The following is a 23,876-nucleotide window of genomic DNA, read 5'->3' as shown; positions in this document are numbered from 1 at the left end:
AATTCGTATTTGATATGCCAATTAGTCGCAATCCGATGTGGAAAGTCTATATTGCAAGGGTCTGAGCCCCAGATCGTATGGACAAAAATGTGTTGTTCAAGGGGCTCCACAGAGAGTAAACAGTGCTCCTATTACAACCTTGAAAGCACCAACTCTGAAACGAGAATGCCAGATCTCAGCTATGACAGAGACCACATGTCCCCCGGATAACTCGCAAACGTGGCTCGCAGTACCCCAGGCGTTACCGTCTCTGCGGGGAGTAAGACGGACATCCGGAGAATCCGTCCGTGGGGTCAATTCGCCCACTGCAACGGTGCCTGGGCCAAGAGGAATGCTTCCACTTTATTGGATGGAATGAGCGTCTCATCTCAGAATGCCTCGAAATCGACTCCCGAGTCGCCGACGATCATCAGCGGGAGTTTGCCCCGTTTGACAGTGTGGTCAACCTGATTTCTCCGGCCCTCTCGTCTCCGCATTGAACATATTCGCTCCACTCCCTGCTTCCCCGGCCAAACCCGCTCAATTCACTTCAATCCGGCCTATCAGACCCCCCAAACCACAAAATCCTCCGACTCAACAACCCTCCGTCACACTCGGCATCTTCACACGGAATAGAATGGGGCAATGAGATAAACGAGAACCCGACCCGCCGACCGCCTACCCTCCCTTCCTCCCACACCGAGCTTAAATGCAAGAAAAGCCGACCACCGTCGCCGCCTACGCGGCGGGGGGCTTCGCTTGCTGCCGTAGCCTTGTTCTACGTCTTCGGCCCGAACTACACAATCGACGGCGACGAGTCGAACGACAGCAACCGGAAGAAAAGCATCGTCGGCCTGTCAAACCTAGCCAATGACTGCTTCATCAATTCCGTGCTCCAGGCGCTAGCCGGACTAGGCGATTTGCGCGTCTACCTGATTCACGAGTTGCATCGCCGACAACTAGACGGACCAGAAACATACCACACAGTCGCCAGCGATGAAGAGCTTACAGACGGGGCAACGGACAAGCTGCGCGAGCTGCAGCAGGGTATCACGACACGGGCATTGAAGGAGATGCTGGATCGATTGAACGAGCGCCCTATTTACAAGAAGACCATTTCTGCTCGCGACTTCATCCAGGCTCTCGAATACGCGTTTCGCACACGCATCAGCCGCAATCAGCAGGATGCTCAGGAATTCTTACAGATTGTGCTTGAGCGGCTGTGCGACGAGTACCATGCTGGTGTGCGCGCGCGACGCCGAGCACTGGGTAGCGCGGCGGCAGCTTCTGGTTCGGAGGGCAGTGCGCAGGAGAGCTCGTCGGAGGTGGAGGTTCGGATCGATGATGGCTCGGTGAATGGATTGCCTGCTATCATCGATACGAAATTGAAGGAGATTGACCAGGAGTCCGGTTTTCCGTTCGAAGGCATGATGGAGTCCCAGATCGAGTGTCAATTCTGCCATTACCAGTACAAACCCAACCAGACGGCATTTGTCAATTTGACACTGCAGGTGCCGCAGAAGAGCTCTACGACGCTGGGCTCGTGCTTCGACGGTCTTTTGAAAACAGAATACATTGAGGACTTCCGCTGTGATCGGTGCAGCTTGCAGCATGCCGTGGACGTCAAGAGTAAGGAGCTCGCGCGCGCCCGATCACAGAGCGATCGCGATCGCCTGGAGCGGGAGATCTCCCGTCTCCGCGAGGCTATAGAGACAGACCCAGAAGCCGAGCTTGAAAACATTACACTCCCTCCTTCAGAGAGCGTGCCGAAACGCCGGATCGCTCGCTACATGCGCATCACAGCCTTCCCGAAAGTCATCGCGATCCACCTCTCCCGATCAATCTTCGACCGCAGCAGTTCCAGCAAGAACGCAGCCAAGGTCTCCTTCCCCGAACGACTGCCCCTCGGCGGTCTCCTCACCCAGAAATGGTACAAGCTTCTCGCAATCGTCTGCCACAAGGGAAGCCACCATAGCGGACACTACGAATCCTTCCGCCGCAACCACATCTACCCCCCATTCTCCACCCCGGGTGCCTTCAGCTCCTACGCCCAGAGTCGCGTCGCCAGCGAGAACCCCTCTGCAGCACCTAGTCCTCGCATCCACCCCCGCAGCAGTCCCGAGGATTCTCTCGGCCGCCAATCCCCGGCTACCTCTACCATCTCGCTCTCGGGCTCGACCCAGCTCACCCCGGGTCGACCCACTACATCGGGCTCGCGTCGCTCGTTCCAGAGTACGCTGTCCCGATCTTCGAAGACGGAGACGCAGACGCAGACGCCGTCACCCTCTGATAGCCCGTCGACGGATCAGGACCGTTGGAATTCTAGTACTTCTGCCCCGCGCGCTTCCCGCAGTATACCCCGCCCTTCGCAGGAGCGGGATGCGGGCACGGGGGTCAGTTCGCGGTTGCGTCGCCGTCGTAAGCCGGCGGATCGCTGGTGGCGTATCTCGGATGAGAAGATCAAGGAATGTAAGACCTCGGACGTGCTGGGCATGCAGAGGGAGGTTTATCTCTTGTTCTACGAGTTGGAGAAGCCGGATTCGACTGAATAGTATAGTAGTCCGGGGGAGTGCGTGTACTTGGACTTGGTATATAGGAATTGGACAGCCATGTATAAAGGGGAGCATTAGTATGAATTCACATGTGTATAAAGAGAGAGAGAGGTAGAGTGTGTATGTGTCGATAGTATGTAGTCCAGTAGAGAAGTGTTAGGTAATAGGCGGACTAAGACATTTTCGTTGGGAAGAGTTTACTTCCGCATGATGTCACTGATGTCATCTTCTGAACTTGCCCAGTTGTCTTGTCTCGGTGGATCTTTTACTGTACATTAACAACTGGTTCCCGGGGGAGTTTGGCTAGAATGGAGACTGATTACACTGTAGACTTGATTGTGGGTGTACAGACCGGATTGCAAAGTCATAGAGCCATGAGCATGGTCCAGGAGAGTGAAGAGATTCGAATAGCGGCGAAAGGTCTCGAACTCCTCGGCTCCCCGCCACGGGCTAAACACGGGTGTAGGGGGTTCACCATATGTACCCTTTAAGCTAGATGCCCATGAAGCTGAAGAAGCTGAAGCTGAAGATAATGCTTATAATCATACATAGCACAAGTCTAATCAGCTACTAGGCTATACATTAAAGTAGTACTGTGCTCAGAAAATACCTCAGCTATATTACGATCATTCCATCGCATCATAAGCTAATTGGTAGCTCTAAGCTCTACCCGTGAAGTCGCCGGGATACGGAGGAGTCCGGGATACAGCGCACCGAGCCATACATAAAAGAGCAATTAGATCCTGAAACTCTTTTTCTCTTCTTTTCTCTTTGAAATCATACTGACGTTCCACATTAGCTCCACATAACCGGTGAGTCGACTGCCCCCGTTCTTTCACCGATGACGCGCTTTGCTTGCGGTGCCCCTCCAAACTTGTCCGAGTTGCCCCTCCTTTGAGACTTAAATCCCGCTTTCGGCCTCCCGGTAAAGAGCTTGGTTTTACTACTTGTACCATTGGATCTGACCTCTTCTCTTTCTCTTCTCCTCTCCAGATTTCTACTTTTCTAAACCAAATCTTCATAATGGGTGTCCTCGAGCAATTGAACCGCAAGTCCGGCGTCATCGTCGGCGATGATGTCCTGCGTCTCTTCAAGTACGCCCAGGAGAAGCAATTCGCTATCCCTGCCATCGTGAGTCTACTCTCTACACCCGGATACACATTATACACAGCATCAGATCATATACTAACCCCCTGACCTAGAACGTCACCTCTTCTTCCACCGTTGTCGCCTCCCTCGAGGCCGCTCGTGACCAGAAGTGCCCCGTCGTTCTGCAGCTCTCCCAGGGTGGTGCTGCTTTCTTCGCTGGTAAGGGTGTTGCCAACGGTGACCAGACTGCCTCCATCGCTGGTGGTATCGCCGCTGCCCACTACATCCGTAGCGTTGCCCCCGCCTACGGTATTCCCGTCATCCTTCACACCGACCACTGCGCCAAGAAGCTCCTCCCTTGGTTGGACGGTCTCCTCGATGCCGATGAGGCTTACTTCAAGCTGCACAACGAGCCCCTCTTCTCCTCCCACATGATCGATCTCTCCGAGGAGCCCGTTGACTACAACATCAACACCACCGCCGCCTACCTCAAGCGTGTTGCTCCCATGAAGCAGTGGCTCGAGATGGTAAGTTCAATCACCAAATCTTACAAAAATAACCCCATGCAAGAATTAAATACTAACAACATCTATAGGAGATCGGTATCACCGGTGGTGAGGAGGACGGTGTCAACAACGAGGACGTTGACAACAACTCCCTCTACACCCAGCCCGAGGACATCCTGGCCATCCAGAACGCCCTCAGCGCCATCTCCCCCTACTTCTCCATCGCCGCCGGCTTCGGTAACGTCCACGGTGTCTACAAGCCCGGCAACGTCAAGCTCCACCCCGAGCTCCTCTCCAAGCACCAGAAGTACGTCGCCGAGAAGACCGGCGCCAAGACCGACAAGCCCGTCTTCTTCGTCTTCCACGGTGGCTCCGGCTCCTCCAAGGCCGAGTTCAAGGAGGCCATCTCCTACGGTGTCGTCAAGGTCAACGTCGACACTGACATGCAGTACGCCTACCTCACCGGTGTCCGTGACTTCGTCCTCAAGAACAAGGACTACCTCCTCTCCCAGGTCGGTAACCCCGACGGTGCCGACAAGCCCAACAAGAAGTTCTTCGACCCCCGCAACTGGGTTCGTGAGGGTGAGAAGACCATGTCCGTTCGTGTTCAGGAGGCTCTTGCCGACTTCAACACTGCTGGTCAGCTTTAAATGTCTTATGACCATGCCTCTTTTTTTTAACGTTTTTACCCCCTTTTGATTACCCTCATATCCTCTCTTCATGCGGCCGAAAAAGCGTTGGGGGCGCCTGGGGATGTTAGGCGTCCTGGTTGTATGTAGCGTTGTATCTTGACACGCTGTAATGAACTGTCCATATAAGGTCCTATGACCGATTCTCTGAAATATGAAATCTTTTCGTTGAGTTATCTTTCTCTTCCTAGGATCATAGTGTCAATCTTTGCTTGGTGATGTCTAAATATTAACAACTGGCCCATTTGAAGCTATGGGCCCCCATTATGGGCTATGTGGTCTGGTTTGGGCTTTGGCAGTAGGGCCCATAGCCCATTGATGGTTGGGCTCTGGGCTAGAACTCGGGGGCCCAACTCGGCCCATTGCAGAGATCTAAGTCTGACTCTCTTGTCTCCCAACCAGGTCGAGCTACCGAGTTGAAAGATGAAAACCAAACCTCATGTAGGGTCTACAAAAGCCGAAACAACAAGCAGACTACGAGGAAGCAGAAGTTCAAAAACGATAATTCCTAGTCGAAAGGGTCTCTGGGGGCACTAAATGCCCCGAAGTTCGGCTCACCAACGCCAACAAAAAGTACAGCAATCTAGATGAAAGACCCAAAAAAATGACCAACTGTCCATCAAAACTCAGCTGGTCACACGCCTAACGTCCAATCTCGTCTCCCCAATAATCTCCTTCGCTTCCTCAAGAAGATCCGCAAGACCACTCTCGCTCTCCAAACAATCCTCACCTTCGCTATACTCCAGATCCTCCTCATCAGAATCATATTCGTCATCCTCACTATCTTCAACATCCTCACTCGCATACCAATCCTCATCCTCAGCATCCACCACCTCCTCCAAAACCCATCCAAGTCCCTGCATCTGCTTCCTCATCAACTTAACCCTCCTCTCCATAGATGGCCAATACGGATCATCACTCCAGTGATACTGAGCATCAACCTTCTCCCCAACATGAACCTGAACAACAATCCGCTTCAGCGAAGTAATAGCCCGGAAATGGGAATCAAGCAGCGCAACACTCTCACGATGCTGATCTGAATCCGTAGCCCACCTCTCCCAGAACCAAGAGCTTTCAACCGGTACCGTGATACTTCGGAGATCAGTACAGCATTTCTGAATCATCTGCATGCTCTCCAGACTCTCCTTTTCCAAACTGACTTCACCAGCCTCTACTACTCCGTCGGCGTTGGTCGTGGAAGGTGCGCTCACGTCGGGAAAATTGATCTGGAGATTCTGGATAAGAGATTGGTTTCTCGGGGTGAGACTGTTCAAGAAACCCGGTACGAGAGGATAGTCCCATAAATCAGACTTGTAGCGCGTGAGATCGAAGCAGTTGTCACTGTAGAGGTATTGGATTGCTTCGCGGTAGATCTTGGAGTTCGTTGCTAGGATCTGGGGTCCTAGTTCGTAGGCTGCGGCGTTCCAGGGGTCAATGGGGACTTTGCGGACGAGGAGGTGCTTGTAGATCTCGTTGCGGATCTCGCCTGGGAGGCGGAGGAAAAAGACTGGCATTTTGTTTGGGGTTGGGGGTTTGTTGTCTGTTGGGATGGGTGAGGATACTCGGGTGATGGTTTGATGATGGTGGGATCTTGCGATGCTCTTATGGTTTCTGGGACAAAGGGATTACTTCGAGTTTGGTTGCTGTTTCTATACAATGGGATTGCTTGAATTCTTGGTGCTATTTCGATATCACTCGACAAAGGGTCGACAAGGGGTCTGAGATCAAACCCGGAAAGACACAGACAGAGTAGCACAAGGCTCAGTCAAAGACCATGAAAGCAATATAGCGTGTATCAAAGCGTCCTCATGGAGAAAAAAAAAACGGTCATCTTGGATTTAGCCGGCACAAAGAGGGTTCTCGAAGTCGATACAGAGTCTGATTGATTCAGAGGCCACAAAGGACAATGTCATTGTTCTTACACCTCGATCTAGGGCTATGGCGGCCATCAGGCCGTATCTGCTGAAGCGGAGAATCGAGTAAAGAGCAGGTACAGCTTTCGAGACGCATGAAAATTCCAAAATAGCTATTCAACATTTAACGATCGTCCCATTTCTTCAGAGGGTTTACAAACCTCTCTGCTTCTACAATAAGATCTTTCAGCTCACTCCAGCTTTCCAACCTGTCCTCACCTTCATCATATTCCGGGTCATCTTCATAAGATTCATCGACAGCTCCTTTATAGATCCCCTTCTCGTCCTCTGTCCTCACCTCATTAAAAATCCATCCATACATCCGCATCTGTTCTCTCATTTCTTTCGTAGCTGTCTCCTTCAAATGTTGACCATAGAGATTCACGAAAAATGGATCATAAGAATCTTCGAAACTAGGGTTATGAAAGGCTTCTTCATAGACCTCAACAGCAATCCGTTTTGAGATTTCCCGGAATTGAGGATCCACAAGAACCATATAAGGCCGATTCAGGCTGGATAGAACGAAAACAGGACGATGTTTCCCAGGAACCCTGATATCCGCGTCGCAGAAAACCGTGCCGTTTATAGTTATCGTGATAGTTTCAAGGTTGGGACAGAATGCCTGGATCATTCGCATGTTTCGAATACTGATGTCTTGCAGAGCGACCTTGTCCACCCGGTCTGCGGCTTCTTCTCTAGTAATGTGCACCCCGAGAAAGTCCATCTGTATGTGTTGCACAGCAGATCTATTTTTCGACCCAATTCTCTTCAGGAACCATGGAATCAGTCCAAAATAAAACGTTTCAATCTCGTGCCTAGTCAGGTCGAAGCTGTTGCGGCTGTAGAGTACGTGTGCGGCCTCATGGTGAATTTGGCGATTCACGAATAGAAGTTGGGATGGCAAGCCATTTTTCGCGCCTTTCCAGGGGATTATAGGTTCTTTGCGCATGAGGAGATATTTGTAGATCTCGATGCGAATTTCGCCCGGAAGGTCGAAGAAGTTTGTTGGCATCTTTTGGACTGTGGCTTCGAGAATGATCGAGCGGGTGTGCGAAGGCTTCTATGACAAGGAGAGGTTTCAAGAAAAGTCGAATGTTTCACCAGACTTCATGAAAGGCGAGTCATTCCAAGGTTTGTTTGCGATGGCTGTGTCCATGGATGCATCACCAGGGCCGAAAAGCTAAATTGAGAGCGCTTTCCTACAATTTTGGGGAGCCTAATTAGTTCCAGGGATATCTTTAGGGCTATCCACGGGACCTTGGCCCTTATGTATTATGTCGGTACATCCATGGATACCAAAAACAATAACACTACAATGATCTTGTTAATACACGGGATCCTTGAGAGTTGACCCGCGATAGACGGAAGTGGATTTTGAACGTGTATTGTGGGAGACGAGGAGGAGGAGAAGAGAGAAAGGGTGAAAGAGTGAAACTCTCCATCTACGACTATCTAGCAGCGGAGGTCTGAAAAGCTAAGCAGCCGGGGCAAACGGGCTCCGACACATTTTTGTCTAGATATATGTGGAAAATAAGATCTTGCAATATACTCGAGGTCTGGGGATTCTCGCCAGTTGGCTCGTGACGGAATTTGAAGTAGGTTTGATTTCTGAGTAGCTGTCTAGGTGCCCAGGTGCCTGTCGTGGCGTACCTAATTAGCTGCCCTTCTCAAAGAGTCCCGAGGTCACTGTCATTGTCGATGTTTCATTCATCACTATCCTTTACCAAAAAAATATCATACCCATGAGCAAGAACAAGCCAGTCATAACCCTCATCTGGAAAACCACGATGGCAGGGATGAAGTGGATCATCTCCCATATCGCACATGAGCCACCCAAGACCTTCTATCTCCTGTCTTATGGCCATGGCAATACTTCCGCGGCAAGCCTCAACGATAACATCTTTCAGAGCAGGGATTTCTCGTAAACGGGAGTCAACCTCGGCCAACGTCACGCCATGATCTCCAACAGGGGAGAATACCAGAAGTTCGATGCTAACGAGACTGAATGTGACAGTTTCGACGTTGACACATGATTTGATGATGATCTTCATGGTGGCAAGGCTTGGATTCATGCAAACGGGCTCGTTGTCGAATTTGAAGATTTCTTTGTTATTGAAAAGAGGGAATGCGATGCGGATTGAGCGAAGGTGATGCACGTTGATCAGGCCAATAGTATTGAAAAGTTCTTCCGTCTTGTTAAGGTCTGGGGAGATGGTGAAGCAGTTACCACCGTAGAGTATCGACCTGGCCTCGTGTAGGGTCCTTTTGCTCGTGGCTAAAATGTTGGGAGAAAGGCCAAAGCCCTTATGCCACGGAACAATGCCACCTTCGTGCACGAGGAGATATTCGTAGATCTTGTTGCGGATCTCGCCAGGAAGACTAAAGAAGTCCGTCGGCATGGCGCTGGTGGGAGTGTGACCAGTTTGTGGAAGAAAGTCTCAGAGAAAGTCAGACATGGTGGTACCAATGGAAGAAGGTGATGTTCTCACTGTTAGCCGGATCTTTGATCGCCGGGAAAGCGTAAGAAGAGGCAAGAAGATAGAGGCAAGAGGAAAGAGAGAGAAATAGGAAGGGGAGAAGAAAGGGTGCGAGCATTCGATTATGATAAGCATGCAGTGTCGTGTGCACTGGTAAAAACACACAATCGTATACACAATGAGTCCACGCATGTGCGAGTTAGAAAATGAAAAACCAGATTTTGTGTGCGAAGGATGGAGTCCCAGAATACTTTCCTTCATCTCTCAGCTTTCCCTCTACACTTGAGACTCCTGTATAAATGGGAAATTTAACAAGTATAATACCCAATTCACAAGGAAAGGACTACAATGAGATATATCTTGGATGTATAAAGAGAGGAACAGGAAGAAGAACAAAGATGAAAGAGAAAGAGGGAGAGAGAGCGAGAGAGAGATCTAAAATGATAGCCACTGTCCAGGAAATCTTCTCATCCAAATCTAACTCAAACTCCAACGCACATTTCACAAGAACAACCCAAAGTCCAACTCGAGTTCCAAGATAGGATCATCCTCCGACATATCGAGCAATGATGAAGACAGTTTCAGAAGCCTGCCAACGTCCCATCTGTCATGCAAGGCCCGCTCGGAATAGCTGGCCTGTATTTTCCAACCATAACCCTTGAGTAACTGTTTATGTTCCCATACTTGCTCATCGTCGGAATGAACAGATATTGCAAGCTTTGACAAAGGTTCTGTTGGATGTTCCGATGAAGTTTCTGATGAGAAGATCTGTAGCTCAACAGCGAGCAGTTCATATGCTTTTTTCCAGATGTCAAAGACCTTCTCTTCACTGTAATGGGGTATGCTCTTCTTGATGTGATTGATGCTTCGAGCGGATAGTGTCAGAGTTCTCAGGTTGGTACATAGTTCTTTGAGCTTCGCGAAGAACTAGACCCTCTCTGGCACCCAAGTGATAATCTTCACATCGTCTTCAGCAACCTTGCAGAATGTGAAAATATCAACGTGGACGTGCTCGATCAGAGCGGCGTTTTCGGTATCAATGGCAACAAGAAACTCATCCTCCTTGTTTTCTCTCTCTTTTTCGTCCATTTTATGATCCCAAAATAGACAAATATGGCTGCGACTATACAGAAAATGTCTGGCCTCGTGCAAGACTCGTTTTTCTGTCAACAAAATATTGGGCGATAGACCACGGGTCATGTTCCCGCTGCCTTCAAATGCCAGGTTCCTTCTCTTTGAACCAGAAGGCATTTTGTAAACTAGGAGATATGTGTATATCTTATTTCGGATCTCGCCGGGAAGTCGCATTATCATGTTCGTCGATTCATTCGTTAAATTTTCATTCGTCGACATCTTGCTTCCTGACTGTGACTTGTGCGAATGATCAAAGATATGTGAAAGCAGTAGGTTGGTAATGAAAGACGAAAACCAGAGTGATTTAGTCCGTGGGTGAGGTGGGCTGGGTTCAAGAAGTTAGCGATGGGAAGGGGGCGGCAAAAGCGAGCTTTAGTACCACGATCAAGTGTATCACCAACAAGTGATTCTTTGGTTGCAAGGATTCCCGGAGCCCTGGGGCTTCCGTGAGGCATGGATTTCAAAGGACAATGCAGCGGAGGGAAGTTGGTCTGACCCAACCGAGTACACCATTTCTGTTTCAAATTCATTCAATCTGACATAAGAAGAATTAAGAACGGAATTATCAAGTACCATGCAAATCAGGGCGAAGCAACCCCCATTCCCGACTTAATTGTTAGGTCACCACGCACTGCCGCGAGCCAGCAGGGTGCGTGAATATAACTTTGGAAGTGGATGGTGATTATGAAGAACCCTGTTGAATGACCCCCTAGGCACGATTTGACAACAAGGACCCGTGAACGAGGTTTGGCGTGGCTTCACTAAATCCATTGGACGATATGTTCCAAGGATTGGAGGTTGGTGGCTTTATTCTTCCTGAATACGTATCCAACGGCGGCAATGCCCCAAAGTTTTTTCACTGGGCGTATTGAAGTGTATCTCAAAATCCGCCTTGGGGAAAGGACCTGTGTCCTTTTACATACCCATGGAAGCTAGATTGAGGAGTAGTAGCATGGGTCGCCTGGTCAAATCGCTTGTTACCGGCATACGATGGTTGATGCCAGGTCATCAGGTGCACGTACAAAGATCTAGCCAGGCATGTGGGATAACTAAACATTATCAGGCTGAAACGAGAAAAGAACAGGTTTGACTCAGAGGTTATGACTGCTCCTGGTGAATTCTACAGGTAGCTTGTACGTGGAGGAGGAATGGCCAGTCGATGATCTAGATGAGCTGACATTAATTGCGATCAAAGAGAACAATGATACACGCAGACAATGATACACACAGACGAGCGAAAGATAGTTCTTTGACTCGCCCTGAGATCACAGCGCTGAAGCACCCCAAGCAAGAGTCTTCACTCGGTACGCTGTCAATAATTGCAGGGTGAGTAAATCTCACCTACTTCGGTACTCCGCAGTATTGAGTGTTCAAGCACTCTCTTTGTTGTATTCTAAAAGCAAACATCTGGTTGAAAACATGCGCTTTCTTTGACATAGAATAAACAACAAAGACTGAGACTTGACTACAGACACGACGAGGTCTTCACGCCCCGTTATACAACATGCAGCACCACAAAGCCACTCTCAAAACAAAAGTACCATCTATCCACCCAGAACCAACACAAGAACAATGAACGTAACAGCATTCCATTCATAAGCCATGCCTAAAGACCCCATCAGTATCCCGAGGGTATCAATACACCAAACCATGCAGACGCGACGCCCCTCGAACCCAATCAAGCATGCTTGCGAGTCCACTCCCTCGCAATCTCCTCATAGCGCGGCCGATCATTCTTATATTGTTCCGCGATCCTCCCCTCGATCGCATCATCAGGCATGGGCTCAGAAAGCAGCTGACGAGCAAATTGTAGAACGGCCGCGATCTTCGAGCTGGGTTTCCACTCGTCCGCCCGCAGCATGCCCAAACACATACTTCCTTTCTCGTCGTTCGTGACGTTGGGGTGGTAGATTTTCGTCGCGAATGAGACGGTGGGGGGCTTAAAGGGGTATTCGGTTGGCAGAGAGAGCTTCACGAGGAATTTTCCTTTCTGCGGGGGTTGTTAGATGGGCTCGGGGCTTGGGGCGGTGGCGACGTACGTGGTATGGTGATCCTTCGGGTCCGTCCATGTGTACTCTCCAGTTGTACACGTCGCTCTCGTCGGCTAGTTCGACTGTGATTCCTTCGGGCGGGGACTCGGTGAGCTCTGCGAGCTCCTGGAAGGTGGTTAGGCTGGGATCCGGGTGTTTGGGGGTCGTGTGCTTGCCTTGGAGATGCGCTTGACGCTGCCCATGTTGGTGTCTTTGGTGGGGGTGCGGGGATGCCAAAGAGATACTGGAGAAATAGATTTGGGTCGAGGACGTTAATATGTGAGGGGAGTGTGGAAATGCTATGGACAATAAAAGACAAACGCAGGCTGAGACTCTAGAAGCAACAAGGTAGGAGCTAGTGGGGGAAGACGTCAGTGGATATCGGAAGTTTAAAAGGCCCGCTGGAAGCTTTTTTCCTGTTTGGTACGGAGCGCTTGTATTTTTAGTAACCCTCTCGACTTTGCAATGCAATAATGCGTTTAATCACATTCTATCTCAATTTTTATATCGTACATGGCTTACTCGCGCTGGAGTATCACCATCAATCCCATGATTCCTAGCATCACGGTCTTGAGCCAAGGGTGCTCACTGAGCATGATGGTCACATATCCAACCATGGGAATATATCCCCTCACACTTCCAACAATATCTTCCTTGCGATCAAGGTTGTCCTGATCGCGGGCGTACAGCTCAGTATCGTCTGACAAGTTGTTGTCTCCCTACACCAAGTTAGTAATTGAGATCATCTGGAAACTGGAAGCGCTGCTTGAGACATACCTTGGTAAGGAGCATGTGAGTTTCGGGTGTTGTATCGCTAGAGATTCGTTAGCAGCAGTCGGACGCAAGAGCGGAGAAACCATACACAGTGATCTCTTTGACCTTCTTCGCACTTTGGCGACCCTCGACCTCAGGGAACGTTCGGACGACACGGTGAACGATCGGAATGTCCTTTCCGCGGACATTGTCTGGCAGAGTTAGGATTGCGCTTAGATATGGGAGCCGAATACTCACAAACGACCACCTCGCCGATGTCCACGCGAGGACTGCGCGCCCACAAAAAGAGAAGGTCTCCGCGCTGGAACGCAGGCTCCATAGAGCCGGACAAGACTACCACAATTGGTGATGATGATGCCGTGAATACACTGAGGCCCTTCCACTTTGTGTTTATTAGCTCGGTGCTCTGGCGGTTGGCAGGCGTGAACCTACCATCATGAAGGCGGTGGAAAGGACGAGTGCGAAATTCAGCACTTGGGCAATTGATTGCCGCATGTTCGAGATACTTGAGGATAGCGAGGACAACATGGTGGGCGGTTTGTGGTTTGAGATAGGGACAAAGAAGGACAGGGTCGGAGGTTCCTGGATAGTGATGGGTCAGCATCCACACAAAGAGCTCAGTAGATTCCTCAACTCGGGCAGTACCTGTTGTGCTTTCTTCAAGCTACCTCTGTTGTGTTTTGATCCGCGGTGATGCGGAGAGGTGGCCTTGTCGGAGATCGGCTTGGCGCAGATCGAGCTTTCTGCCTTGATGCCTCATCTTCACTTTACCGACCTCCAAGGCTTTTTCGGAAATTTAATATTTTGCTTTTACAAGGCCTTTGGTGTCGATTTATTTCCAGTGGGTAAATTGATTTTACCCAAGGAAGACATTTCACTGTGATGCAACCAGGACAGCAGATGTCTTGGGAACTACCAATACCGACACTCCACCCGAGCAGACTGAAATTCCAAGTTTATTACTCCGTGCGGAGTAATGAGAATTGAGATGACGATTCTGATTGAATATTTGTAGGAAAAACGTGCATGCCACAATATGAGATCTCTATAAAATGGCGTGCTTCTCTGATTGAACGTACCATTATCGTTAAGGGTCTGAAAAATCCGTTTGGTTACAGAAATGCGCTCATAAGAACAGGTTGCGAATGCATACGAAGTTGTGTGCTCCACCGAAGGCGACGTGTCCAGCTTTATGTATCATGAGCAGCTGATCTCCAAGCTGTAGTGGAGATGCGTGCTCCCTTGGAGGTTTATCATGGGTCTAGTATGACCGATCGACGTAGATCATCCGAATAGCTAGGTTCTAGACATCGTGATGTCAATTTTATGCAATGACGAATTTGTGCTGCCTCCAATTGATAGCATTCTCAAAATTGCGACTACAATAATTTCATGAAAGTTGCAACCTGTGAAAGCATGTGTCTGGTAGAATGAAAGGTTTGTGGTCAAGCCTCCCTTCCACCTTGTACATGTCTCGCTGCTACCGCTTAGCTCCTTCCAAAGTTTTGATCTATGAATAGAAGAAACCATCTGATGCCTGTGATCGGGATACTAGTCGCCACCAGGGTGGGTCTGCTGTTTCTCCCCGGGCCTCGTCTTTATCTACATGGACCCATCAAAGCTTATTTCTCTATATGGGGATATGTAATACATTGTACTACGTTTGTAGTTCTCACAGGCAAGAGGACGCGTTGACATCATGCGTAGATCGTTTCTTGAAAGGGACCTTTAGCTCAAAAGACCGCGGAGAAATTGCTTGGAGGAATGCTGGAAACTGCCACCCCTGCAAATTAGGTCACTGGACAGACTCTCGTGGTGGAGACCTCGAGATCCCCTTCCGAATACCCGCGGCGTACAGAAAACAGACTTCATTTTAGGGCAAAGGCTTGACTGCAGAGCTAAGCTTCGGCTATCACTTACCGACAGATGCTAGCCGTGGATCACGCAAGGTACTTCACACAATTTTCGGTAGCTGACGCGTGTTTTGTATGAGCCGAGCTCTCACAAACCAAGCCATGTTGCAGATCGCAAGGGGCTCCATTCTCAGGGCAAGGTTTCCACGAGAATTTCGGCCCAGGTACATTTGCAGAGATGGTTACAAATACTTCAGATCCCACCTTGTGTGATGTCCAGGCTCTGGCATGTTCGGTATATACGGGCTTTTATACGGACTTGCTCTTCATTGACTGATTTTATGATTGATTCACTCGCTCAATATGCATTCCATCTCCCCGGAATCGACTGTGTCGACTTTGATGGACGAGCCAAAGTCCTCTGCTCTGGTTTTGCTGCAGGAACATTCTCTTGAGCTTACCCCAGATGGAAAATATGTCCGATGGCTACGTGATCATCCTAAACATCCTCGCAATTGGTCAACGCCACGAAAAACATATGACATTATCGTGATATGCTTGCTGGATCTTTTCATGTATGTTTGGAATTTTTATACCCAATTCACAATTACCTGCTGACAAAAATTGCAGCACGGCATCAAGCACCGCTGGAGTGAGTGACTATTGAATCATGACATAAATTGTTGTTAAGCTAACACGAATTACCCAGTCGGTTGCTGCCAAAAAGGCTGAGACTGAATACAACATAAGTTCGACGCTGTCTACATTTTATTTCGTGACCTTGTAAGGCGGAAATTCTTGACTCCGTATGGCTTGCAGCATGGCTAACCCAAATCAGATTCCTTCTTGGTCAGGTGGCAGGATCCGTATTATTCCCACCCTGGTCAGAGGCATTTGGGCGGAAGAATATGTACATCTGGAGCAGCGGCCTAAGCGCTATATGCTGCATGGTCATTGGCCTCGTGCGCCCGATGCCTGTGATTATCGCTATGCGCATCGTTGCCGGACTTCTCTCTGCGATTCCTTACACCATCATTGGTGGCAGCATTGAGGACATGTTCAACTCTCGGGGTCGAATCTGGGCCATGTACTACTGGACCATTGCATCAAATATTGGGCTCGTTATAGGACCCATTCTGAGCAGCTTTGTCATTGCGGCTCTTGATTGGTAAGTACCTCATCCGTCGCCGTGCACAATGACAAGTTCGGGTATTGACCAGGTTTCCAGGAGGTGGAATTTCTACGTCTTCGCCATCATGATCGCCTCGATCACAGTTGCGCTTTTCTTCATTCGCGAATCTCGACCTTCACTGTTGCTGGCCGACGAAGTGAAAAAGGTCACAAGTTTGACTACCGTGGACTCAATTCCACCACCGCTCAACCACGATCACATTCCCGGTCTACACGCCTTTGTGAGAGAGTCTTTACTCCGACCTGTGCAGTTGTTTTTCCGAGAGCCCATACTCTTCCTCGTTGCAATGATGATTGCCGTGTCCATGTCACTCATTTACATATTCACACAAGCACTCCAGCCGATCTTCGAGTCTATGGGCTTCAAAGAAACAGACGCTTCACTGATATTCATTGCCATTGCCTTGGGAACTCTTTTGAGTGCATTTACCCGTGTGCTGGATGAATACATCCTCAACTACCTCCGCAAACAGGGTCGCACTATCAAACCAGAACACAAACTCGTTGGCTTAGCGCTAGGCGGTCCAACCTTGGCAATCGGTCTATGGTGGTTCGCTTGGACTATTCCACCTGATGTCCATGCCCCATGGATTGTTCCGGCACTCTCCCTTGTTTTGGTCGGGTATGCTCTGACAGAACTGGACACTGTTCTATATGGATACATCTCAGATAGTTATCTGAGCTACTCTGCCAGTGCCTCTGCAGCGATCGCTTTCATGCGGGCATTGCTGTCTGGTACTTTCCCACTCTTCACGGATCAAATGTTTGATGGATTGGGGAATAATGTTGCCATGTCCGTGCTGGCTGCTGTGGCGACTGCATTCTGTGTGGTACCGCCTCTGTTCATCATCTATGGTGAGAGGATTCGTCAGGCTAGCAAGTTTGCACGGTATAGTTGGGAGATGCAACAGGAGCTCGGTAAAGACGAGGATGATTTCTGATTGATAGTTAGAGATCAACTTTGTATATACTGTTTTTTTAACAAAAGTTTAGGCTTCACGAACGAATTCAAATGTTTTCGAGAACAAGTTCCAAGAAAGCCAAGATCGTGAAATTAAATGCGTTCTTATGAAAACACAATGAGGAAAAAAGAATCTTAAAAGCAAATCATAGCTAAACATAAGGGCAACAGAGAACCTGCGAAGGGGTGTGGATAATCAAACAACTTGCTTGGGAGTCAAGTCGGCTTGTGTTGTGTTTGTTTCCCAGTATTTCTCCTTCTTGCCCCTGTTAACGATAAGTCCATATATATCAAACGGATCCACAAATGTTTGGAGCCAGTGACGAGGATCTTCATAACCAGGCCCTTCAACCTCGGTTACACCGTCACTTGCCAAATATATCTTGTTAGAGCGCGGGAGGGAGCGCATCGGGTGGAAAACGTTGAGCAGTGTAGTGTTCGTGTACATGAACAGAACCTCAAAGACCCAGAAGAACCATTCATCTTTCAGTACCGGGCTAATTTTGTCAATATCACCGTAAGCGTTGAGGCTAGCTGCAGTGAAGTATTCGACAGTCCGGTAGATGGTGCGGATTGTGATAAGCGTGCAACTGCAATACAACACATACAGCGCACGTTTGATCTTGAAGTTCAATACGCCTCCTCGAGAACAGTTGAAATGGAATCGACCAGCGAGAGTCACAAACCCTACCATCAAGGCGATTTGCATGATCAATGCTGCTTTGAGCAGGGACTTGCCGATGTTTTGCGATGCAACGGTAGAGTCTGAGGCTGCGACTCGTACGGCTCCATTTGCAGTGATACTCTCGATTACAACACCCAGGGCGACAAATGTTGTGAATACTCGGCCGGGGTGGATTGGAGAGTGGTATGGGATGTAGTACAGAATTCGACCGAGGATGAAGAAGTTTGCACCTTCATATACTGGCCTACAAAGATTATCCGGTCAATAACAATAGCATGTCACGTGTGGGTATAGATCACTTACGGGCCGGCTAAGAGGAGTACCGTGCTGGCAATGAACACGCCCTTGTCGTCCCATTGTCCATAGGCTCCGATGGTACGCAGGATGAAACCGGCAGTGAAAAGCAAAGCTGACCATGGGAGAAGACCGGTCACTTTCCACGACTTGTATTTGCTGAAGATGTGATGAGCTTGCTATTCAAGGGTATCAGGAGGTAGGAAAAATCCTACAAGCTTTGGTAACCGTGTATGAAACCTGAGATAGCAAAGAGAATAGCAAAGGATATCGCGGCACCTTTGTTGGGGGCGTAGAACCACAAGCTGCCCTCCTCTGCCATGCATTGTTAGAACCAGTATGAAGATGTTAATCTGTGGTTATTCTCACTATATGCTGATCTTGGTTCGAGCATGGTTTAGATCAATACCCGATCGAGAAATCTAGATGGAAGGTTGGAAGATATGAAAAACTGCGAAGTGCTTTGAGGGCTTGCCTGAGAGCAGGAGCATAAACTGATATATACATTTTGATTTCTGCTTGGGTTACGGGGTATAAATATATACATGAGCTGCCGTGGATGAAGTCTATGTAATCCCAAATTGGCACGCGCCCCAAGTAAGCGAAAACGAGTTACCTGATTAGGACAAGCGTGCCTAAATGAGTGGGTCTCAAAGAGGCTTCGTATCCGCAACGGCTTGGCAAGGCGCAGAGAAATACGAAGTCAACCCTTGGGTCACGATAGACGAATGGTGATCATTTAGCAAAGGGGTTTAAGTGGACTTTTTCGAGAGTCATGGTCGATACACGAATCGGATTTAGTTTGGATAGAGTTACGCCTTGATTATGATCTACTATCTACAAGAATCTGCCCCTACAGCCACCAATCATCACTTGCCATCCACCCAATTTCCATATACGAGCCTTAGGGCCGTGTTCATGCGGTGGAGGTACGTTGATGCCCACATGTTAGCAGCGAGTTCCGATCGAGGGATCAACGCGATAGGGTCATGAATGTGACTTCACTTATGTCTTTGAAAGATGGTCTGATCATGGCAACTACACACCCAGCACCTTAGTACCCACTACTCTTACTCGATGAGACGATCCAGGAAGCTCAGTTCGAAGGAAACGAAAGAAACGCTCAGTTGCCCGTACAACACGGCTCCTTGGGCACGAGCACAAAACCACAACCTTTCACTTGAGTATGTTTTTCTCTCTGTCTCCATTTCCTCTCACCAATCTCTACATTGCCCATCAACTTTTTCCCAATAATGTGTTTGGATTCACTGCCTTGAGATGTCCAAGCCAGCTTGGCCTGATTTTGGCAAAATCACCTCCACATGCAGCCTCAACGCACCTGGCCACACTCCCAAAATAAAACCTCTTCCCGGTAAGACCTGGCCCATAGTGGGCATACTTCCCAGAGTTCGTCATGATAGCATTCGCAGACTTAGGAATAGTCGGTTCAGTCATCATACACCAGCATGTGTCAGTGATAAACTGAACCCCTACTGCATCCAATTCATCCACCAGCCCGGCTTGACAGGCTTTGGCATAGGTTGCTCTTCCGCATGTTACCATCACAGCAACTCCATCAACTTTGGTCCGTCCCTTGAAGAGCTCAGCAAGCTTTTCTATTTCTGTCAATGAAAAGTGCGGATTGCCCAAAGAGATCAAGTCAACAGGTTGATCTTTCAACGCACTGTTAAGGGAATCCCAGCAGGGGAGCAAATCACCGAGTTGTATGTCGATAGAATGCAGATCAGGCCCTTGCCTAACTGCAACCTCAAGAGTTGGTGCTTCGGGTGTCACACCGACGATATGAAACATTGGAGCACTAGAGACAGTCGCAAATGCAGCCCCGAAAGCTTTCAAATCGTCTAGCGTGGGGGCCAGTGACTCCATTCCGGTAACAACTGGAATCTCTCTCGTCGCCAGTGTCCCAACGTGGTATCCCAGCAAGGGAAAGAAAGAGTCATCAATCTCTTCATCCTGGAATCTGGGGATATTCACGACAAGTGAAGCCAATCTGTTGTGTTGAACGTGCGGACCTCCCTTCGGAGCTCGACCAGTTAGGGCAACTGAGATGTCGAGAAAGTCTGGGTATTTCATCGTTCTCGCTCCAAGCACACTGTTTGCGTATACAACTGCGTTTGACTCCGCCCATGCTATTTGATCTCCAAATTTTGGGGCGCTTTTAAGTTGATATGGGGCACATGTGAACGTTGGCTGCGCTCCCATGTCAGTGTAGGCATCCGCTAACCTTTTGGCTGCTTCACTGAACTCTTCATCAAATCCTTCCACACGGCCAAGATTTTTGTCGACTGAAATCGAGTTCAAAGAAGTCGGAACTCGGACCTTCCCACCACGATCCCGGAGAGCTTCTGCGAAAGCTAGCGATCCTGGCCCGGTGTATCCACATCCATCGACATGGACCTGCGTGACATCCATCAGCTCTGTAGCTTCAAGAATCACTGCCAGCCGGAGAACTATGCGCATTGCTACGCTTGCAGCATTGCCGTGAAGACCATCGAGGATCGCTTGATCAAGCTCTGTAAGCTCGATATTGCTCGTGGAAAGAGCTGGCTCGATTCCAATGCGCGATGAGATCTTGCTTTTCTCAGAGAGGGGCCTTCTCATTGAAACATGACCACCAGCGACATGCAAGTTGCACCCGCTAAATCTGAGCAGATTGTGAAAGTTTTCCCGACCAATAGTCACCACAGGAATTGATTTGGCAAAGACTTCTTGTGCGACGATGACTCCAAGTGTCAGGATGTCTTCTCTGCGTTCGAGCAAAAGTGCGCTGGGTGCTTTGTTGTTTAGAAGAAGCTCCAACATAACCGCGCTGCCTGTACACGAGCCACGTCCACTTGGAATAGCAAGGATAGAGCCTTCGAGGTGTTTTCCACTCAATGGATGGTGACGGTCAATGACCTCGCTCGTCCGAGGATCCACTCCACCCCAGAAGCTCAGTTGCACATCACTTGCCACTAGCTTTCCCGATGCCTCGCCATCCACGTACGCGATGCCTTCAAAGTGGCATTCTGGGTCTGTCACTTCCATTTGCATGATAATTGCTCCCTAATTTATCAGGCTACCGTGGAAAGCTCAACAATGGCTAGAGATCGGTTGACTTGTAATGCGAACAGGCCGACCAGAGAAACAATCGTGCGAGATGGCTTTGGAATATTGGGAGACGTTGTTACGAAGAAAACATGCAAGCGAAAGTAGATTTTGGGGTCGACAAGAGCGGCTATTTGACTTGGAAAACTACAGCACGAGCATTGCTTTCTCACAAAAGGTCGGAACACCCATCCGAGATTTAGTGGGTTCAATCCTATCTTGAAGTTGTTGCTCATCATCTCGGAGATAGATGCGGATGCGCGGCTGTTAACAGCTCAAAGGGGAATAGTACAGATCTTGACCCCTCAGAGGGGGAGTCCCCACATGATGCACATCTATTATATCATGTTGGCCGAAGTGGAGTGCACTCTGTCTGACTGTGTCTTAGAAGGCGTATTGTGGACATGAAAGCGGGACTATGCCTGTTATTCGATGCATGAGGAACCGAAGCAATGCGTGGTTGCCATATCCATTTTTGATTCTAGCGACTGCACTCTTTCAAGTCTGTCACTTCGGACTCTTTTTTGACACGCATCACCCCAAGCAGACACCCAGCTGAGACCAGCACATAAACACCCGTCAACCTTTGTGTTTTCAAATTTCAAAAGATGTCGACTCTCGAGTCAAACTATACAGTTAAGAAGTGGTGGAAAGAGGCGGTGGTCTATCAGGTGTACCCTGCAAGCTTTAAAAGCGGAAATGCCATAGACAAGGCCGACGGATGGGGAGACGTGAGTGGTATCATCGAGAAAGTGCCTTATCTGAGAAGCCTGGGTGTCGATGTCTTGTGGTCGAGCCCCAGTAAGTAAGCATACTCAAGGGGCAGCTCCAGAGTCTGGGGTTTGAACCCTCTTCATTTTCTTTCCAAATCTCACCGATGGTTCGAATTCCATTACAATGACTGACTTTTCATCGTGAAGTTTACAAGTCGCCGCAAGTCGACATGGGCTACGACATTGCCGACTACAAATCCATCGATCCACGGTATGGCACTTTGGGAGACGTGGATCTTCTGATCAAAACGCTGAGCGATCACGATATGAAACTTATGATGGATCTTGTGGTCAATCATACCTCCGATCAGCATGATTGGTTTGTCGAGTCTGCGAAGTCTAGAGACTCACCCAAACGAGATTGGTATATTTGGAGACCAGCTAAGGGGTTTGATCAGGCTGGGAACCCTGTGCCTCCGAATAACTGGGCTCAGATCTTGGGCGGTACACTTAGCGCCTGGACTTGGCATGAAGCAACTCAAGAGTTCTACCTTACTTTACACACGCCAGAGCAAGTTGATCTCAACTGGGAGAATGAAAGCGTTGTTGCTGCTATTTACGATGTGAGCTGCACTTGATTGAAGCCCTTACAATGATCAACTCTACTGACTCTTGCTGGTCACAGGTAATGGAATTCTGGCTAAGCCGTGGTGTTGCCGGGTTCCGCATGGATGTCATCAACCTCATTTCGAAGGACCAGACCTTCCCAGATGCCCCGATCACCGATCCGACCTCCAAGTACCAACCCGGCGAGCGATTTTTCACAAATGGGCCACGTTTTCATGAGTTTATGCATGGAATATACCACAACGTCCTTGCCAAATACGAGACTATAACTGTTGGAGAGACCCCTTATGTTACCGACATAGAAGAAATCATCCGAACGGTAGGATCCACCGCTCAAGAGTTGAATATGTCTTTCAACTTCGATCATATGGAGATTGAAGACATCAAAACCAAAGGCGAATCAAAGTGGACTTTGCGTGACTGGAAGTTGACGGAGTTGAAAGGCATCATATCAGGATGGCAGAGACGAATGAAGAAGTGGGACGGCTGGAATGCCATATTCTTGGAATGTCATGATCAGGCGCGGTCGGTGTCACGTTATACAAATGATACGGACGAATTCCGAGCACGCGGTGCCAAGATACTGGCACTTTTGGAAACCACACTCGGGGGAACTCTTTACCTCTATCAAGGCCAGGAGATTGGCATGCGCAATTTTTCCATCGATTGGAACCCGGATACCGACTATAAAGACATTGAATCCGTGAACTTCTGGAAAAAGTCAAAAGAGCTCCATCCTGTCGGATCTGAGGAGCTTGTGAAGGCACGAGTTCTTTTGCAGAAGAAGGCTAGAGATAATGCCCGCACGCCGATGCAATGGGATGCTACTCCGAATGCGGGATTTGCTGCTGCAGACGTGAAACCTTGGATGAGGTTGAACGATGACTACAAGGAAATAAATGTGGAAGCTCAGATGAGTTTTCCATCGCATGAAGCAGGCGAACTGTCGGTGTGGCAGTACTGGCAACGAGCATTGCAGCATCGAAAGCTGAATAAAGATGTTTTTGTCTATGGTGACTTTGAGGATTTGGACTTTGAAAATGAGAAGGTCTTCGCGTACTTGAGGACTGACGCTGCCAAGAAAGAGAGATGGCTGGTTTTGATGAATTGGACGACTTCCGCGGTTGAGTGGAGGCTTCCTTCCGGCATTCAGGTCACGAGCTGGGTGCTGTCTACCCTCCAGACAGCTCCTATCAGAGCGGTTCAGCCCAGTGTTACCCTTCGAGCATTTGAAGGGGTAGTCGGTCGCTGCAAATGAAACAAGAGCTAGAATGGATCTCCTTCCTCTCAGGAATTTGTTC

At 49.0% G+C, this 23,876-nt stretch overlaps 11 protein-coding genes across 11 annotated transcripts; 4 read left to right on the top strand and 7 right to left on the bottom strand.

Annotated features, from left to right (window-relative positions):
- Nucleotides 1-354: 354 nt before the first annotated feature.
- Nucleotides 355-2,531, top strand: N7506_007426 (putative ubiquitin C-terminal hydrolase; the record flags this gene model as incomplete). The annotated part of the gene is made up of 2 exons (XM_056956719.1): nt 355-418; nt 547-2,531. The coding sequence occupies 2 exons, from the start codon at nt 355-357 to the stop codon at nt 2,529-2,531; spliced, it is 2,049 nt and encodes a 682-aa protein (XP_056811053.1).
- Nucleotides 2,532-3,554: 1,023 nt separating this feature from the next.
- On the top strand, nt 3,555-4,776 carry N7506_007425 (fructose-bisphosphate aldolase FBA1; the record flags this gene model as incomplete). The annotated part of the gene is made up of 3 exons (XM_056956718.1): nt 3,555-3,662; nt 3,734-4,147; nt 4,216-4,776. The coding sequence occupies 3 exons, from the start codon at nt 3,555-3,557 to the stop codon at nt 4,774-4,776; spliced, it is 1,083 nt and encodes a 360-aa protein (XP_056811052.1).
- Nucleotides 4,777-5,441: 665 nt separating this feature from the next.
- Nucleotides 5,442-6,329, bottom strand: N7506_007424 (uncharacterized protein; the record flags this gene model as incomplete). The annotated part of the gene is made up of 1 exon (XM_056956717.1): nt 5,442-6,329. The coding sequence occupies one exon, from the start codon at nt 6,327-6,329 to the stop codon at nt 5,442-5,444; it is 888 nt and encodes a 295-aa protein (XP_056811051.1).
- A 523-nt stretch (nt 6,330-6,852) lies between these two features.
- On the bottom strand, nt 6,853-7,740 carry N7506_007423 (uncharacterized protein; the record flags this gene model as incomplete). The annotated part of the gene is made up of 1 exon (XM_056956716.1): nt 6,853-7,740. The coding sequence occupies one exon, from the start codon at nt 7,738-7,740 to the stop codon at nt 6,853-6,855; it is 888 nt and encodes a 295-aa protein (XP_056811050.1).
- A 655-nt stretch (nt 7,741-8,395) lies between these two features.
- Nucleotides 8,396-9,127, bottom strand: N7506_007422 (uncharacterized protein; the record flags this gene model as incomplete). The annotated part of the gene is made up of 2 exons (XM_056956715.1): nt 8,396-8,414; nt 8,469-9,127. The coding sequence occupies 2 exons, from the start codon at nt 9,125-9,127 to the stop codon at nt 8,396-8,398; spliced, it is 678 nt and encodes a 225-aa protein (XP_056811049.1).
- Nucleotides 9,128-9,706: 579 nt separating this feature from the next.
- On the bottom strand, nt 9,707-10,294 carry N7506_007421 (uncharacterized protein; the record flags this gene model as incomplete). Its single annotated transcript, XM_056956714.1, has 2 exons — nt 9,707-10,070; nt 10,134-10,294. 2 exons carry the CDS (start codon nt 10,292-10,294, stop codon nt 9,707-9,709), a joined length of 525 nt encoding a protein of 174 aa, XP_056811048.1.
- A 1,723-nt stretch (nt 10,295-12,017) lies between these two features.
- N7506_007420 (ubiquitin-conjugating enzyme/RWD-like protein) lies at nt 12,018-13,671 on the bottom strand (the record flags this gene model as incomplete). The annotated part of the gene is made up of 7 exons (XM_056956713.1): nt 12,018-12,329; nt 12,379-12,613; nt 12,892-13,088; nt 13,147-13,183; nt 13,232-13,334; nt 13,381-13,525; nt 13,576-13,671. 7 exons carry the CDS (start codon nt 13,669-13,671, stop codon nt 12,018-12,020), a joined length of 1,125 nt encoding a protein of 374 aa, XP_056811047.1.
- A 1,688-nt stretch (nt 13,672-15,359) lies between these two features.
- On the top strand, nt 15,360-17,128 carry N7506_007419 (Major facilitator superfamily domain general substrate transporter; the record flags this gene model as incomplete). Its single annotated transcript, XM_056956712.1, has 5 exons — nt 15,360-15,571; nt 15,627-15,648; nt 15,706-15,779; nt 15,835-16,164; nt 16,225-17,128. 5 exons carry the CDS (start codon nt 15,360-15,362, stop codon nt 17,126-17,128), a joined length of 1,542 nt encoding a protein of 513 aa, XP_056811046.1.
- Nucleotides 17,129-17,344: 216 nt separating this feature from the next.
- N7506_007418 (putative RTA1 domain protein) lies at nt 17,345-18,449 on the bottom strand (the record flags this gene model as incomplete). The annotated part of the gene is made up of 3 exons (XM_056956711.1): nt 17,345-18,077; nt 18,137-18,286; nt 18,343-18,449. 3 exons carry the CDS (start codon nt 18,447-18,449, stop codon nt 17,345-17,347), a joined length of 990 nt encoding a protein of 329 aa, XP_056811045.1.
- A 914-nt stretch (nt 18,450-19,363) lies between these two features.
- On the bottom strand, nt 19,364-21,175 carry N7506_007417 (uncharacterized protein; the record flags this gene model as incomplete). The annotated part of the gene is made up of 1 exon (XM_056956710.1): nt 19,364-21,175. One exon carries the CDS (start codon nt 21,173-21,175, stop codon nt 19,364-19,366), a length of 1,812 nt encoding a protein of 603 aa, XP_056811044.1.
- A 668-nt stretch (nt 21,176-21,843) lies between these two features.
- On the top strand, nt 21,844-23,833 carry N7506_007416 (glycoside hydrolase family 13 protein; the record flags this gene model as incomplete). The annotated part of the gene is made up of 3 exons (XM_056956709.1): nt 21,844-22,036; nt 22,156-22,571; nt 22,634-23,833. The coding sequence occupies 3 exons, from the start codon at nt 21,844-21,846 to the stop codon at nt 23,831-23,833; spliced, it is 1,809 nt and encodes a 602-aa protein (XP_056811043.1).
- Between the last annotated feature and the right edge of the window lie 43 nt (nt 23,834-23,876).

Source organism: Penicillium brevicompactum, assembly GCF_028827555.1.
Source record: "Penicillium brevicompactum strain IBT 35665 chromosome Unknown utg000005l_segment0_segment0, whole genome shotgun sequence".
NCBI lineage: Eukaryota > Fungi > Ascomycota > Eurotiomycetes > Eurotiales > Aspergillaceae > Penicillium > Penicillium brevicompactum.
Note: the sequence above shows the minus strand (reverse complement) of the source record. Positions and strands in the feature narration are given on the sequence as shown.